The 15,100-nt window shown below is 47.7% G+C and overlaps 1 protein-coding gene across 1 annotated transcript in view; it reads left to right on the top strand.

Moving 5' to 3' along the window:
• LOC141763866 (melanoma receptor tyrosine-protein kinase-like) overlaps positions 1 to 15,100 on the top strand; it is a 35,033-nt gene that overhangs the window by 18,524 nt on the left and 1,409 nt on the right. Inside the window, exons 3-22 of the mRNA XM_074628634.1 lie at positions 1,837 to 2,044; positions 2,450 to 2,584; positions 2,693 to 2,761; positions 4,343 to 4,461; positions 6,061 to 6,202; positions 6,798 to 6,911; positions 6,992 to 7,118; positions 7,303 to 7,376; positions 7,463 to 7,553; positions 7,705 to 7,901; positions 7,985 to 8,120; positions 8,263 to 8,353; positions 8,884 to 9,041; positions 9,130 to 9,162; positions 9,998 to 10,145; positions 11,050 to 11,172; positions 12,654 to 12,752; positions 12,881 to 13,066; positions 14,225 to 14,380; positions 15,003 to 15,078. Of these exons, the coding sequence (XP_074484735.1) occupies positions 1,837 to 2,044; positions 2,450 to 2,584; positions 2,693 to 2,761; positions 4,343 to 4,461; positions 6,061 to 6,202; positions 6,798 to 6,911; positions 6,992 to 7,118; positions 7,303 to 7,376; positions 7,463 to 7,553; positions 7,705 to 7,901; positions 7,985 to 8,120; positions 8,263 to 8,353; positions 8,884 to 9,041; positions 9,130 to 9,162; positions 9,998 to 10,145; positions 11,050 to 11,172; positions 12,654 to 12,752; positions 12,881 to 13,066; positions 14,225 to 14,380; positions 15,003 to 15,078 (2,482 nt within the window). The remainder of the gene's footprint in view (positions 1 to 1,836; positions 2,045 to 2,449; positions 2,585 to 2,692; positions 2,762 to 4,342; positions 4,462 to 6,060; positions 6,203 to 6,797; positions 6,912 to 6,991; positions 7,119 to 7,302; positions 7,377 to 7,462; positions 7,554 to 7,704; positions 7,902 to 7,984; positions 8,121 to 8,262; positions 8,354 to 8,883; positions 9,042 to 9,129; positions 9,163 to 9,997; positions 10,146 to 11,049; positions 11,173 to 12,653; positions 12,753 to 12,880; positions 13,067 to 14,224; positions 14,381 to 15,002; positions 15,079 to 15,100) is intronic.

Genomic DNA, 15,100 nt, shown 5'->3' with positions numbered 1-15,100 from the left:
AAAGGGAAACAGGAAGAGCGAGGACGGAGGATATACAAGCTGTTATGATACGTATGATTCCAGATGTTCACGTTGCTGTGAGAACATCTGGAATAATCAGATGAGATGAAACATGAGAAGAGTCGGCTCGCTTTCCTCACGTCTGTTTCTCTTCTGATTGGTTCAAGCTGAACAGCCAATCAGAGTGATTTCTCTCACCAACGAGCTCCGTCGCAGATTCAACGTGCTGAATCGGCGGAAAAACCTCCGACAGACTAGAGGCGAATAAAATAAGTGTCGTTATCTCAACCTGTTTCTGGAACTGAACAGTGTGTGTAATCCCGACTGTTTCCACCCGGACGACAACAGAGCTGCACCAACTGTCGTTTCCCGGCGGAAGAGAGCAGTCTACGCTCGCGACACGGCGCCGTTTGAGCTCATGTTTAAGATGCGCTCGATGCAGCGTAAAGCCGTCGTGGCGTGGCGCAACCCGCTGGAAATAACGAGTCTCAAAGGTCGTTGGTGGCGTTGTCGCGTTGTGTCTGAAAGGACCTTCAGAGATGGAGAGAACTATGAGAAAGAAATACTCCTCAGTTCACACCAGAGGGGAGAATCATACAGTTCTCTGTCCTGAGAGTTAAAGATTCAAATCAAAAGTTGAACTGAAGTCGTCTTTACTTCTGTCAGAGGGACTTTCCTCAAGACGTGAGCAGGGAGCTTTTTCAAAACTCTCTTTTGCGTTGCATTCGAGGACGCTCCGACATCGGTGAACTGATGGTCAACTGACAAACAGCTTGGCCTTGAGGAGCCTCTTGTTTTCAGAAAAATCAAAACCCCGGAAGATCAACGTGGACGCTGTGGAGCAGGACAGAGCGTCTTTCAGTCCCTGCTCACAGCTGCATGTCCACGCAACATGATCAGACATCGCTAACCTTGAGTCCTCAAAGAAAAAAAGGGAGTATTCCTAAACTGAAGCGGAGGTCTGGGGTCCTCCCCCCCGGAAAAGAGTTTCAGACACTTTGTTTGCTGCATTCTGGAAAAATAACTAAATAATAAGTTCACTGCAACAGCATTTTTATGTTAAAGGGACAGTTAGTAAGAATCATAATGTCTTGTTAACAGCTCCACCTGTGTCCGTTAAGTCAACTAAAGTCAGCGTCCTGTTGCTGGCGCTTGTGCTCGCTCTACATAGACATGAAGGAGCATCGCTCAACACAGTGAGGAGACACACGTCAGCTAAAAGCACAATATCACTCTATATTTCAGCTGCTTGGCAGTAATGTTAGCTGACCAGACCAAGGTCTCTCCATGAATCAATCTCTCCTGGGTGATTTATACGTTAAGAAGTTACAAACAGTCCCTTTAAATAGGCCGACTTTAAATTTGACATTTCATTCTCAGGAGAGAGACGTGAGTAATTCACCTCTCTGGTGTTAATTCACATTCATCTGTTTTCATTGATTCATAAATTTGAGTGTTTCTCAGTGAGAACTTTCCATTCCAACGCGACAACGCCACCTCTGCGCTCTGAAACCCGTTATTTCCAACGGTTTGCGCCGCGCCACCACAGCTTTTCGCTGCGTCCAGCGCCATCGACTGATTCACCTCCAAATAAATGATCCTCTGAGTTAAAGACGTCTCTTTCCCGATCTCAGTCTACGGGGAAAAGACTGTTTGGGCCCGACGGCGTCACATGACGGAAGTTGTAGTACCGCCGTTTGGCCAGTACTTGACCTTAAAGGATGAATGATGATGGACCGTCCCGTCCTTCTCATCTGTCTTCTTCTTCCTCCTCAAAATGCCCCGACCTCCACCCTCAGCTGCAACAGATATCATTTCTTCTTCTTTTTTTTTCAGACCATCCAGGAAGTGGGCGGCTACGTTCTGATCGCCATGAACGAGGCCGCCGACATCCCGCTGGTCAACCTAAAGCTGATCCGAGGCCAGAACCTCTACGAGAACGAGTTCGCTCTGCTGGTGATGTCCAACTACAACAGGAACCACTCTTCTGCGACCCTCAACTACACCGGCGGGCTGAGACAGCTGCAGCTCAGCAGTCTGACGGGTACGTGCTCACCATGTCGCCTCTCGCTCGCCGGGCCGGCCGGAGTTTGCACACCGTTTAGAAGTCTGTCAGTCAACACCAGACTGTGTCAGGCTGCAGGAAATCGAGCGCGCCCGTAGGAGCTGTGACTGATGACGTCGAGGTTTCACAGTGTGTGTTTACTCTGACAGATCCAGCAGCGTTAACAGCTGCAGGACGAGTCCAGACACGTTGTGATTGATGGATCTTAACACACAAACGAGTTTATCCTCTCATCTTATTCTGTAGAATTATTAAGAATGTATTTGTGTTGGAGTCTGAGTCTGAACAGCGTAGCCACACGCGAGCGACCATGAGACGCCGACCAGCAACGATTTATACGTGGAAGAAGTTACAAACAGCCAACACCTGATCTTTTCCTCACAGAGATCCTGAAAGGAGGCGTGAAGATGACCAACAATCCGTTGCTATGCAACACGGAGACGGTCCAGTGGGAGGACATCCTGGACAGAGACAGCAACCCCACCATGCTCCTCAAGACGGACACATTCACACGTAAATGTAGGTGTGAATGATTCCCCCGTTCAGCTGTTGATCTGCAGGCCGTCACCGAGCAGTCATGACTGTGTGTGTGTGTGTGTGTGTGTGTGTGTGTGTGTGTGTTTCCAGGTGACAGGTGTGACCCGGGGTGTGTGAACGGCTCGTGTTGGGCAGCAGGACCGGATCACTGCCAGAGATGTAAACAGCAACACCTTTAACACTCATCCTCTTCCCTCTCTCCACCTTTTATCCTCCTCCCTTCATCCCTCCGTCTTCCCCTCCTCCCTCCGTCTTCCCCTCATCCCTCCGTCTTCCCCTCCTCCCTCCGTCTTCCTCTCCTCCCTCCGTCTTCCCCTCCTCCCTCCGTCTTCCCCTCCTCCCTCCGTCTTCCTCTCCTCCCTCCGTCTTCCCCTCCTCCCTCCGTCTTCCTCTCCTCCCTCCGTCTTCCCCTCATCCCTCCGTCTTCCCCTCCTCCCTCCGTCTTCCCCTCCTCCCTCCGTCTTCCCCTCCTCCCTCCGTCTTCCCCTCCTCCCTCCGTCTTCCCCTCCTCCCTCCGTCTTCCCCTCATCCCTCCGTCTTCCCCTCCTCCCTCCGTCTTCCTCTCCTCCCTCCGTCTTCCTCTCCTCCCTCCGTCTTCCCCTCCTCCCTCCGTCTTCCCCTCCTCCCTCCGTCTTCCTCTCCTCCCTCCGTCTTCCCCTCATCCCTCCGTCTTCCCCTCCTCCCTCCGTCTTCCCCTCCTCCCTCCGTCTTCCCCTCCTCCCTCCGTCTTCCCCTCCTCCCTCCGTCTTCCCCTCCTCCCTCCGTCTTCCCCTCATCCCTCCGTCTTCCCCTCCTCCCTCCGTCTTCCTCTCCTCCCTCCGTCTTCCTCTCCTCCCTCCGTCTTCCCCTCCTCCCTCCGTCTTCCCCTCCTCCCTCCGTCTTCCCCTCCCTCCGTCTTCCTCTCCTCCCTCCGTCTTCCCCTCCTCCCTCCGTCTTCCCCTCCTCCCTCCGTCTTCCCCTCCCTCCGTCTTCCTCTCCTCCCTCCTCCCTCCGTCTTCCTCTCCTCCCTCCTCCCTCCGTCTTCCTCTCCTCCCTCCGTCTTCCCCTCCTCCCTCCGTCTTCCCCTCCTCCCTCCGTCTTCCTCTCCCTCCTCCCTCCGTCTTCCTCTCCTCCCTCCGTCTTCCTCTCCTCCCTCCGTCTTCCTCTCCCTCCTCCCTCCGTCTTCCTCTCCTCCCTCCGTCTTCCTCTCCTCCCTCCGTCTTCCCCTCATCCCTCCGTCTTCCCCTCCTCCCTCCGTCTTCCCCTCCTCCCTCCGTCTTCCTCTCCTCCCTCCGTCTTCCCCTCCTCCCTCCGTCTTCCCCTCCTCCCTCCGTCTTCCCCTCCTCCCTCCGTCTTCCTCTCCTCCCTCCGTCTTCCCCTCCTCCCTCCGTCTTCCCCTCCTCCCTCCGTCTTCCTCTCCTCCCTCCGTCTTCCTCTCCTCCCTCCGTCTTCCCCTCCTCCCTCCGTCTTCCCCTCCTCCCTCCGTCTTCCTCTCCTCCCTCCGTCTTCCCCTCCTCCCTCCGTCTTCCCCTCCTCCCTCCGTCTTCCCCTCCTCCCTCCGTCTTCCCCTCCTATATATATAATATATGTATTATACTTTATAATGAGTACTTTCAGTATATTTTGATGCTAATACTTGTGCAGATCCATTTAGGCTTTATGTTAGTAGATGTTCAGAGTGCAAACCAAACCGACATATAAAACATACTGTAGTGATCCTTCATGTTGCTGTAATGAACCGTGTGTCCGTGTCTCTGCTAGTCACCAGGCTGCAGTGTGCGGAGCAGTGCAGCAGAAGGTGTCGCGGCCCGAAACCCATCGACTGCTGTAATGAACACTGTGCCGCCGGCTGCTCTGGACCGCGAGCCACCGACTGTCTGGTCAGTGTTACTACATTCCTCCGATCTACCGGTTCAATACCGTCACCACACCGGGTGCTGGTTCCATGTTCTGATTTATTGTTAACTGTTTTTACCTCTAGACCATGAAGGGATTTTTTGGACTTTTTTCTGACATAGTTCAGACTTTTTTAAACTTTTTTTCCGCCTTATTTTAGGACACATTTTGTCCTTTAGAAGTTAGCATGCAGCTTTAGCTCTGCTCTGTGTAGCTCTGCTTTTCCTGTCAATGTGTGAAACCCAAAGTGTTTCCATCCTTTACTGGATGTGTAGTGTTTACCACGCTGGATTTAACATGGGAGGGTGCAGGTCGTATCCACGACGACCCTCCAACGTTTTATACTCTGAGGTTTGTTTTGGTTGACGGATACGGAACGGATACGACGTCACGTTACTCAGACTACCACAATAAAAGCGGTAACTTCCTTCTACCTCCACATAGACTCACATGAAGCAGATATATCCATTCTGGCATTAAAACATCTGTTTAGAAATCGCGATTCAGAGGTGAATTGATTGTTTTCCCACCTCTACTCATGTTAGCTGTCACCATTTACACGTTGGTACAAATGTGCGGGACAAAAAAATATTTTGAAGGTGTTTAAGAAAAACAGTACGGGATCTAGAGACTTACCTTTCTCTGTCCGTCTCAAGATCGTACGGACGTCCCTCGTCCAGTTAGTCCCATATCAAGACAGGTAAGCGCTCAGTCAAGCCTTGGCCATCCCCTCCAAGTTGTTCATGATGCGTGGTAGCTCGCTGCCATCGCTGTGAATAAGTTAATAAATACAGTCCAAATCATTTGAATGTGGTGCAGATCAAATTACTGCAGCATTCTACCTCTCTTTGCAGCAAAAGACTCCTCTGGTTGGAATGCCGCTATGAAACGGCATATAAACGCAGCGGTAGACCAGAAACTCCTGTTCTGAGAGGTTAAACTACTGTTTTTGTGAATGTAGTCTGGTGGCTTTGAAGAGAGCGATGTAATGGCTTCAGTTCCCCCTCAGATAGGGCTGTCTGACGGCGAGGTGAAGCGGCTGTAAACGGATACAGCAGAAAAACGGATTTTAGACACCTAAACAAATCAATATCAGTTTAAGTGTACGTTATATTTAGAATATTTTCACCGCTTCACTTCGCCGTCAGACGGCCCTCTCTGACGGGAACTTTAGCCGTTATATCGCTCTCTTCAAAGCCACCAGACTCCATTCATAAAAACAGTTATTTTAGTAAACATACAACCCCACTTCAAAAAAATCCAAACTAACCCTTCCAGTTATTTCCTGCTAACGTCGACTCAGCTAGTGCTACTGTTCACATTATTCATAACCTTATTGATTAGCTCACTGTGCTAACCTACGTCACTGCTTTCTGCTAACGGCAGCAGATGGACCGCCCTCTAATAAGACGGTTTCTTGGAGTTTTCTTGGTACTTTTGAATGGCAAATGTTCTCTGTGGTTGAGTTGTTCCTCACTTGTTCATCCCCTCTTCTACCGGTTATATTTAGAAAATAATCATTACAGCTACACTCACTAAAGACACCGTCTTTCTTTCCATCTCTTCTTCTTCTCCTCTTCCAGGCCTGCAGGGACTTTAATGATGACGGAACCTGTAAAGGTGCTTGTCCTCCTCTGACGCTCTATAACCTCAAAACCCACCAGGTGGACAACAACCCCAACGCCAAGTTCACCTACGGGGCGACCTGCGTCCCGGCCTGCCCACGTATGGACTCCTTCAAACCCTCCATTTTATTTAGAATTTATGTTTAGATCATTCTATATATATATATAAAGTTGTGGTGGAGGCAAGGGAGGACGAGCCCCCTCCGTCCTCCCTTGAGGCAGGACGTCTCCTATCAACTCAATGCATTTCATTTTTTTCATGCTTGTCTGTGATTGGCTAAAACACGTCAAATGACGCTCCAAGGGAGGAGAACCTCCCTCGGCTTGTTACCAATCAACAACCAGAAGAATACTAGATTGACAGTGCGTTGGTCCAATGATGATGTCCAAATGTCCTCTTCAGCCTCTACCACTGTGTTGTACGTGATGAACTGGCAGTAAAGTATCAGACATTAACTTATAAATGAACTTCCATGGCCTCCTGACAACGTCAACAAACACGTCACAACTCGAGAACTCTGAGCTTTCGGAAACTTCCGGGAGGTGTGAAGTTAGTTGGCTATCGAGTTGCATTGTGGGTAATGTAGGCGCCAGGTTTTGACAAGGAAGAAGTCAAAGAGTTAGTGGAATATAGAAGCTGATGTCTGTCACTGTGCTGCGTCGTGTTTTAGGAGTTCTGCTATGTTTGCATACAGATAACTACGTGGTGACGGGTGGATCGTGTGTTCGTACCTGCAGCGCCGACATGTACGAGGTGGAGGAGAACGGAGTCCAACGCTGCAAAACCTGCGACGGTCCCTGTCCTAAAGGTAGAGACACCTGTAGAGACAGAGACAGAGACAGACCTGAATACTGAACACATAACCCGACAGTCTCTCTCTTCCTCCAGCCTGTGACGGAGTCGGAGTCGGCGCTCTGACCAACACCATGGCCGTCAACGCCTCCAACATCGAATCCTTCAGGAACTGCACAAAGATCAACGGAGACGTGTCCCTCATCGAGACCTCCTTCACCGGGTGAGATACCGCCTTGTTAGAAGATGACCTTCAATAAGTTAGAAGGACTCTACGGTGTCCTGGTTACTTTGGATGATCCAGTTGATTTCCATCAGAGCTCGACGTTGGAGGTCTGACTAAATATTCACCACAACCACCGAGACTCTGGGAACTAAAGGTTGTTCTCTCTCGTTGGCTCTTCCAGGGACAGGCACTATAATATCCCCCCCATGGACCCGGCTAAACTGGAGTACTTCAGGACAGTGAAGGAAATCACAGGTAGGTCAAAGGTCGTCAGTGCTTCTCCTCAGTCTTCGTCCTGGTTATGATCAGGTTTTAGGAGTATTGCGGTGTGTGTCCTCCAGGTTTCCTGCTGATCCAGTCCTGGCCGGAGAATCTGACGTCTCTGTCGGCGTTTGAGAACCTGGAGATCATCAGAGGAAGAACAACACGCGCGTGAGTCAGCTGATTAAAACGCTGTAGCATGCAGGACCTTTGTGGTGTTCCTACTTTAACTTGAGTCAAATATGTGAGCTCTTCTTCTTCCAGTAGTTGAATATTAAATATGTTTATAGACCCAGCCTCATGTTAACCCTTTCCTCTGCAGTCAGCACAGTTTGGCGGTGGTGGGGGCGAAGCACCTCCGCTGGCTGGGTCTGCACTCTCTGAAGGAGGTGAGTGCCGGTCGGGTGTCGATGAAGCTCAACTCTCAGCTCTGCTACATGGAGATCCAGTGGACCCGCCTCTTCAGAGCCAGCGACCAGACCGTCACCGTGAGCCTCAACGCTCCCCCGGACGTCTGCGGTGAGTCCCCGTGTGCCTCGGGCTCGTTGCCGCCGTCGGCGAACGGAACGAAATAAAATAATCTTCTCGTTTTGCTCACACAGAACGACAGAATCGAACCTGTGACCTGGAGTGTACGGAGGAGGAGGGCTGCTGGGGTCCAGGTCCCACCATGTGCGTCTCCTGTCGGCACTTCAGCCGTAGGGGGCGCTGTGTGGCGTTCTGTAACCTCCTGCAAGGGTGAGAGAGCGCTGCTCAACGGCACATCAGCAACACGTCTTTGAACCCGGCTGTGATTCCTCTATTCAACACCTGACCTTACATATATAAAGGTCGGATCCAGGTCCTGACTGCTGGTCTTTCGATCTGTGTTGTTCTGCAGCGAGCCCAGAGAGGTGGAGGTGAACAGCAGCTGTGTGCAGTGTCACCCAGAGTGTCTGCTGGAGACCGGGATCCAGACCTGCAGCGGACCGGTCAGTCCAGCTGCTGCTGGGGTCCATTTATATCCTACAGATATTAAAATGTGTAGACCTGGATGAGGGGTTCAGGTAGGAGGGAGGGAGTGTAGACCTGGATGAGGGGTTCAGGTAGGAGGGAGGGAGTGTAGACCTGGATGAGGGGTTCAGGTAGGAGGGAGGGAGTGTAGACCTGGATGAGGGGTTCAGGTAGGAGGGAGGGAGTGTAGACCTGGATGAGGGGTTCAGGTAGGAGGGAGTGTAGACCTGGATGAGGGGTTCAGGTAGGAGGGAGTGTAGACCTGGATGAGGGGTTCAGGTAGGAGGGAGTGTAGACCTGGATGAGGGGTTCAGGTAGGAGGGAGTGTAGACCTGGATGAGGGGTTCAGGTAGGAGGGAGTGTAGACCTGGATGAGGGGTTCAGGTTCACGTAAAAAGACTAAATGTTGAGCTGAACGTTCCCGCATATCTCCTTTAGGATCTCTCCAGGTTTAGTATAAATCACTTCTTACCTGCCCCCCCCCCCCCCCCCCCCGATCCCCCTACAGGGTCCAGACCAGTGTTCCCAGTGCGCCCGCTTTAAAGACGGCCCCCACTGCGTGGCGCTGTGCCCCCACGGCATGCTGGGAGACGGAGAGACGCGAATCTGGAAGTACCCCGACGGGACCGGCCAGTGCCAGTCCTGCCACCAGAACTGCACCCGGGGGTGAGACTCCCGTTACCGATCCACCCCCCCGAGGAGCCCGCGGAGAACCGTGACTTTAATATCAGTGTTTGTGTTTCTGTGTCTGCAGGTGTTCAGCTGCTGGACTGTCTGGATGTACCAGGTGAAACCACAACTACAACTTCCTGTTTCCTGTTTCTATCGTGGTTCCAACACATTTATGACTTTTGACTTTTATTTGATTTTATTGATGTTAATGAAATGTAACTATTGTACATTTTCATCATTCGAATATGCTTTGGCAACATGTACAGTGTTACGTCATGCCAATAAAGACATTTGAATTGAACTACAACTCACCACAACAACTTTTTTTCTCGTAATATTACGACTTTTTTCTCGTAAAGTTACGACTTTTATCTCGTAATATAACGACTTTTTTCTCGTAACGTTACGACTTTATTCTCGTAAAGTTACGACTTTATTCTCGTAATACGATTTTTTTCTCGTAAAGTTATGACTTTATCTCGTAATATTACGACTTTTTTTCGTAAAGTTACGACTTTTTTCTCGTAATATTACGATTTTTTTTCTTTATTGTGTAAATCTCAGATGTGTTTTCCCTCAATGTGGTCCTAATACTCCGTAGTACATTGTCTCTTTGTCCCTCACTGCATTAGACTTATATTCTATATACTTAGACTATAAACTGAGTTACCTTCATCACAATGATCACATGTTTTGCGGCTCCAGACAGATTTTATATATATTTTTTTTTTGCCTAAAAAGGTTGCAGTAGTCTTGAATCGTGACTGCCGGAGGTTCACAGAAGAGATGTCTCTGATGGATTTAGACATTAGAACTCTGATTGTTAAGAGTTAGTCCTGAAATTTCAAATATCGCTAATTATCATTACTAATTACCTAATTACCCTGAAATGTGTGGACCAGTGTTTCCATAATCTAAAACACAGACGTTTGCTTTGTGTGTCCTCACAGCGCCGCCTCCCACACCTCCACGTTGGCGGCGGCCGTGGTCGGTGGGCTCTTGATCGCCGTCATCGTGTCATTGGTCATCTTTGTGTTGCTGCGGCGACAACGAATCAGGAGGAAGAGGACCACGCGCCGCCTGCTGCAGGAGAGAGAGGTGGGTCATTTACATAACCGTAACCCTCATGGGAGTATTCAGACACATAAACAAACACTCCAGCATGTTAACCCGCCGTCATCTAACATCACAATACACCGGCATCATCCAGACATCAAATGAATCGCACACGTGAACCTCCCACAATGATGCTCCAGGATACATCCCACAGTGGAAATACAACACATCACCTCTGGTCAGGAGCTTTGGGTAGTGACTGAAGAATGAGATCGTGGATACAAGTGGCCGAAATGAGTTTCCTCCGTAGGGTGGCTCAGACTTAGAGAGAGGGTGAGGAGCTCAGTCTATCTCTCCAACGTGGTATTGTGAATGTGTACTGCAGATTAAAACACAGTATTGTGAATGTGTGCTGTAGATTAAAACACAGTATTGTGAATGTGTACTGTAGATTAAAACACAGTATTGTGAATGTGTGCTGTACATTAAAACACAGTATTGTGAATGTGTACTGCAGATTAAAACACAGTATTGTGAATGTGTACTGCAGATTAAAACACAGTATTGTGAATGTGTACTGTAGATTAAAACACAGTATTGTGAATGTGTGCTGCAGATTAAAACACAGTATTGTGAATGTGTGCTGTACATTAAAACACAGTATTGTGAATGTGTACTGCAGATTAAAACACAGTATTGTGAATGTGTGCTGCAGATTAAAACACAGTATTGTGAATGTGTACTGCAGATTAAAACACAGTATTGTGAATGTGTACTGCAGATTAAAACACAGTATTGTGAATGTGTACTGCAGATTAAAACACAGTATTGTGAATGTGTGCTGTAGATTAAAACACAGTATTGTGAATGTGTGCTGTAGATTAAAACACAGTATTGTGAATGTGTACTGCAGATTAAAACACAGTATTGTGAATGTGTGCTGCAGTTGGTGCAGCCGTTGTCTCCGAGCGGTGAAGCTCCTAATCAGGCGCTGCTGTGGATCCTGAAGGAGACGGAGTTTAAGAAGATCAGGGTGCTCGGCTCCGGCGCCTTCGGGACCGTCTACAAGGTGAGAATGTTTGATACACGCAAAACATCACTTCACGATTATCACGACTTTAACTGGAGCCGCTACACGTCTAAGTTTGAACCTCGCTAGCGGCTGTAGGGATGGAAGAGTAGGTCTGTCCACCACTTTGGTCCAGACTGGTATCGTCATGACGCTGTGTACAAACATTCACGCTTCCCAGAGGATAAATCCTGCCGACGTTGGTGATCCTCTGACTTTTCATGTAGCGCCATCATCGGGTTCAATGTAGGGACGCACCGATACCGCTTTTATCAGACGGAGTACAAGTACTTCCATTTGGGTACTCTCCGATACCGAGTACCGATACGAGTACTTCTCTGTGCCTAAGACCCTCGTTAACAGCCAGCTGTTGGGGAGTCCGGTGCGCCGCGACCGGCTCTAGGTCGGCGTGGAAGGGCTCGGGGCGAAGGTGCTTCCCGGGGCCGTGGACAAAGGGCTCGCCGCGCCCTCTCTCCCCGCCGCGGAGAGACGGGTGTCGACCGGGGCGGTCCTTAGTCCTCAGTGCGCCCCGACCGCGGACCAAGGAGTCTAACACACGAGAGCCGGCGCACCACCGGCTGAGGTGGGATCCCGGCACCGCGGGGTCGGGCGCACCACCGGCCCGTCTCGCCCACACCGTCGGGGAGGTGGAGCGTGAGCGCGTGCGATAGGACCCGAAAGATGGTGAGGAGAGGTTAACGTCACGCTGCCGTAAAGTGGTATCGGAGCCGTTTTGCGAGTACGAGTACATGAGCACAGTATCGGACCCGACACCCGATACTGGTATCGGTATCGGTATCGGTATCGGTGCATCTCTAGCTTAATGTGTCCGATACTTTGGTTTACGATGAAATACCTTCATAACTGAAGACTTTCCCATCAGCCTCAGCTGGACTCTGTGTTTACTGATAATTAGCTAAAGTCAGCATCATCACTGTGAGCAGTTATCTCGTAGTGTCAGATTGTTCAACTTCTTTTCATTCATCTGTACGGATATTATTTTAACATATTTCGGTAACACTTCATTTTACAGGTTCGTAAATGTTCAGGTAATTAGCCGATAAATAGCAATATTTTTAAATTTCTTTGGAATTACTGACAAATGACTTCAATATTTACCTCAAAATGTATCTTCAGGGAGTTTTATTTGCTAATTATCATCTATTTATCAGCAGACATGGAAATAAAGCAGATCAATAACTCTGTATTCTCTTCCTGGAAATGTATTAAATCAATTACCAGCTATTGGGAATAGTGGAATATAATTATTGAATAATGTTTATAACAGATATGAAATAGTAATAAATCAAGACAGCCAAACAAAGTAGTTTTAGGTAGACCTTGAGGTAAATATTGGGGTAATTTGGAAGTAATTCCAAAGAAATTAGAAACAGATCACTTGCTGATTATCACCTGATTACCATGAAATGGTGTAAAGTTCATCCTGCTATTACTGTATTGAATATAATGAATATCATTAGGGTCTGTGGATCCCTGAAGGAGAGAACGTGAGGATCCGAGTAGCCATTAAAGTTCTCCGAGAGGCCACATCACCTAAAGCCAACAAAGAAATCCTGGATGTAAGACTCCTCTTTCTATTCTGATATGTTGAAGGTACTAACTGTATAAAGTGTAAAAGGCTCTGGACCTGCTGCCGTCCTGCAGTGATTGTGGACTTCTCGTGTTTCTACGTTACCATGTTGTGTAGGAGGCGTACGTGATGGCGAGCGTGGAACACCCTCACGTGTGTCGCCTGCTGGGGATCTGCCTGACGTCGTCGGTGCAGCTGGTGACTCAGCTGATGCCGTACGGCTGCTTGCTGGACTACGTCCGACACCACAGGGACCACGTCGGGGCTCAGTGGCTGCTCAACTGGTGTGTCCAGATCGCCAAGGTGAGCCCAGATGAACGGGTTCGGACCAGCAGCCCTCTTTACGAGAAGAAAAGTTGTAACATTACTGTAAACTGCTCAAACTGAGACAGACATTTAATTCATTCTACTTTATCGTCATACAGACGTCAACATAAAGTAAATAGGTTGTATTTAGGATCAGATATATCCTCTAGTCTAGAAAACATGAGACTTGTTCATTAGATTGTAAATTGTTGTATTTACTGTATATATATTATTTTTTACCCAAATCAGGAGCTATAACCCCATTTATTATTATTATTATTATTATATATTCAGCTGTGTAATACTGATTTAACAGTGCAATAATTCTTATTTTACACTGTTCTTGCATTTTTATAAATGCATGCATTTATACTATTTGCATAGGTCCTATTTTTCAGCATTATTATATGCACTATTTTTATATATTTACATTTATATTGTAGAACGGGAGCAGAACGTAACTCTCGCCCCGCCCCGGGGATCAATAAAGTATTACTGATTCTGATATTTCTTTATTTGCCGGAGAGGGAAGTCGGTCCCGAAGTGGTCGCTGTATTGATCCCCTCCGCCTTAAAGAGCTTCATTCAGCTGAGAGTGAGACTACTGACGGAGTTCACTCCACCACGGAGGAGGGGATGGAGGGTGGAGGATCCGGACTGGAACTGGGCCTCAGTTTACGTTTTATTTAGGAGGAAAACCTCCGCCCTCACTCTCCGCCTGAGGCCTCAGCTCTGTCTGCAGCTCACTGTAAGCCTGCTGAGGCCTATTAGCCGAGCACAGCAGGAAACCGTGTGCAGCGCTAATCTGCTCCGGCTGCTTCGAGGCTCATTTGGATTTTAAAGTGCTGGGAAAATCACACACAACAAGGTCACGAGCTCAGTGTGAGATCTTCACGTTGAGAGCTAAAAGTGCAAAGTGAAACCAGATAAATGAGGTATAATAAGAAATGATAAATAAAACAATAAATAGGTGTTTTTATCGGGTTAAACGGACATTTGTTCAGCACCTTTCACACCATACTGTACCATCAAACATGCAGACTGGAGGAGACGGGGATCGAACCGCCAACCTTCCTTTCTACCTCCGAGCCACAGACGCAGCCTTCTAAAATAGGGCTGTTTCAGTCACCCTCTTTAACCCCGTGTGTGTCTGCAGGGGATGAACTACCTGGAGGAGCGTCACCTGGTGCATCGAGACCTGGCGGCGAGGAACGTCCTGGTGAAAACTCCTAACCACGTCAAGATCACCGACTTCGGCCTCGCCAAGCTGCTGACGGCCGACGAGAAGGAATACCACGCTGACGGAGGAAAGGTTTGTTATTCATAGAACGTTTTTCTTTGTACCAGAAAATACTATTTAAAAGTTATTAATGGACACAGACTTGTTTTTTTCTCTGACTAGTCACAATACAATTGTGGATATCTCTAATATTAATTCTGGAGTAATGTGACATAAATTTCTGCTCTAATTTGCGTCTTTATTTATTTATCTTTATATTAATTCCCATATTAATTTACTCTTCGGTTTAATTTTCCCTTTTATTTATTAATGTATTTATTTGTATTAATTTTTAAATGTATTTATTTATTCATGTATCTAGTTTTTTATTTATTTATTTTTGCATTCATTTTTTATTTATTTCATATTTATTTTAAAATCTGTGTATTTGTTTATTTATTTATTTATTTAATTTATTTTTTAAATGTGTTTTTTATTTATTTATGCATTTATGTCTTTTTTATTTTATATTTATTTTTAAATGTGGGTATTTGTTTATTTATTTATTTTTTAAATGTGTTTTTTTTAAGGTTTGAGATATCTGGAATAAGAATGTATTTGTGGATATCTCTGATGTTAACCTCGGATAGTCAAGCTGAGCTGTTAAATGTTAAAAGGACTCACTATAATGTTGTTCCCCGTCTGCTCTCTGCAGGTTCCCATTAAGTGGATGGCGTTGGAGTCGATCCTCCAGTGGACCTACACACATCAGAGTGATGTCTGGAGCTACGGTGAGTCACGCATTTCACTTTC

This window comes from Sebastes fasciatus, unplaced genomic scaffold (assembly GCF_043250625.1).
Source record: "Sebastes fasciatus isolate fSebFas1 unplaced genomic scaffold, fSebFas1.pri Scaffold_78, whole genome shotgun sequence".
NCBI lineage: Eukaryota > Metazoa > Chordata > Actinopteri > Perciformes > Sebastidae > Sebastes > Sebastes fasciatus.
The sequence above is the reverse complement of the archived record's forward strand: the minus strand, read 5'-3'. Positions and strand labels throughout refer to the sequence as shown.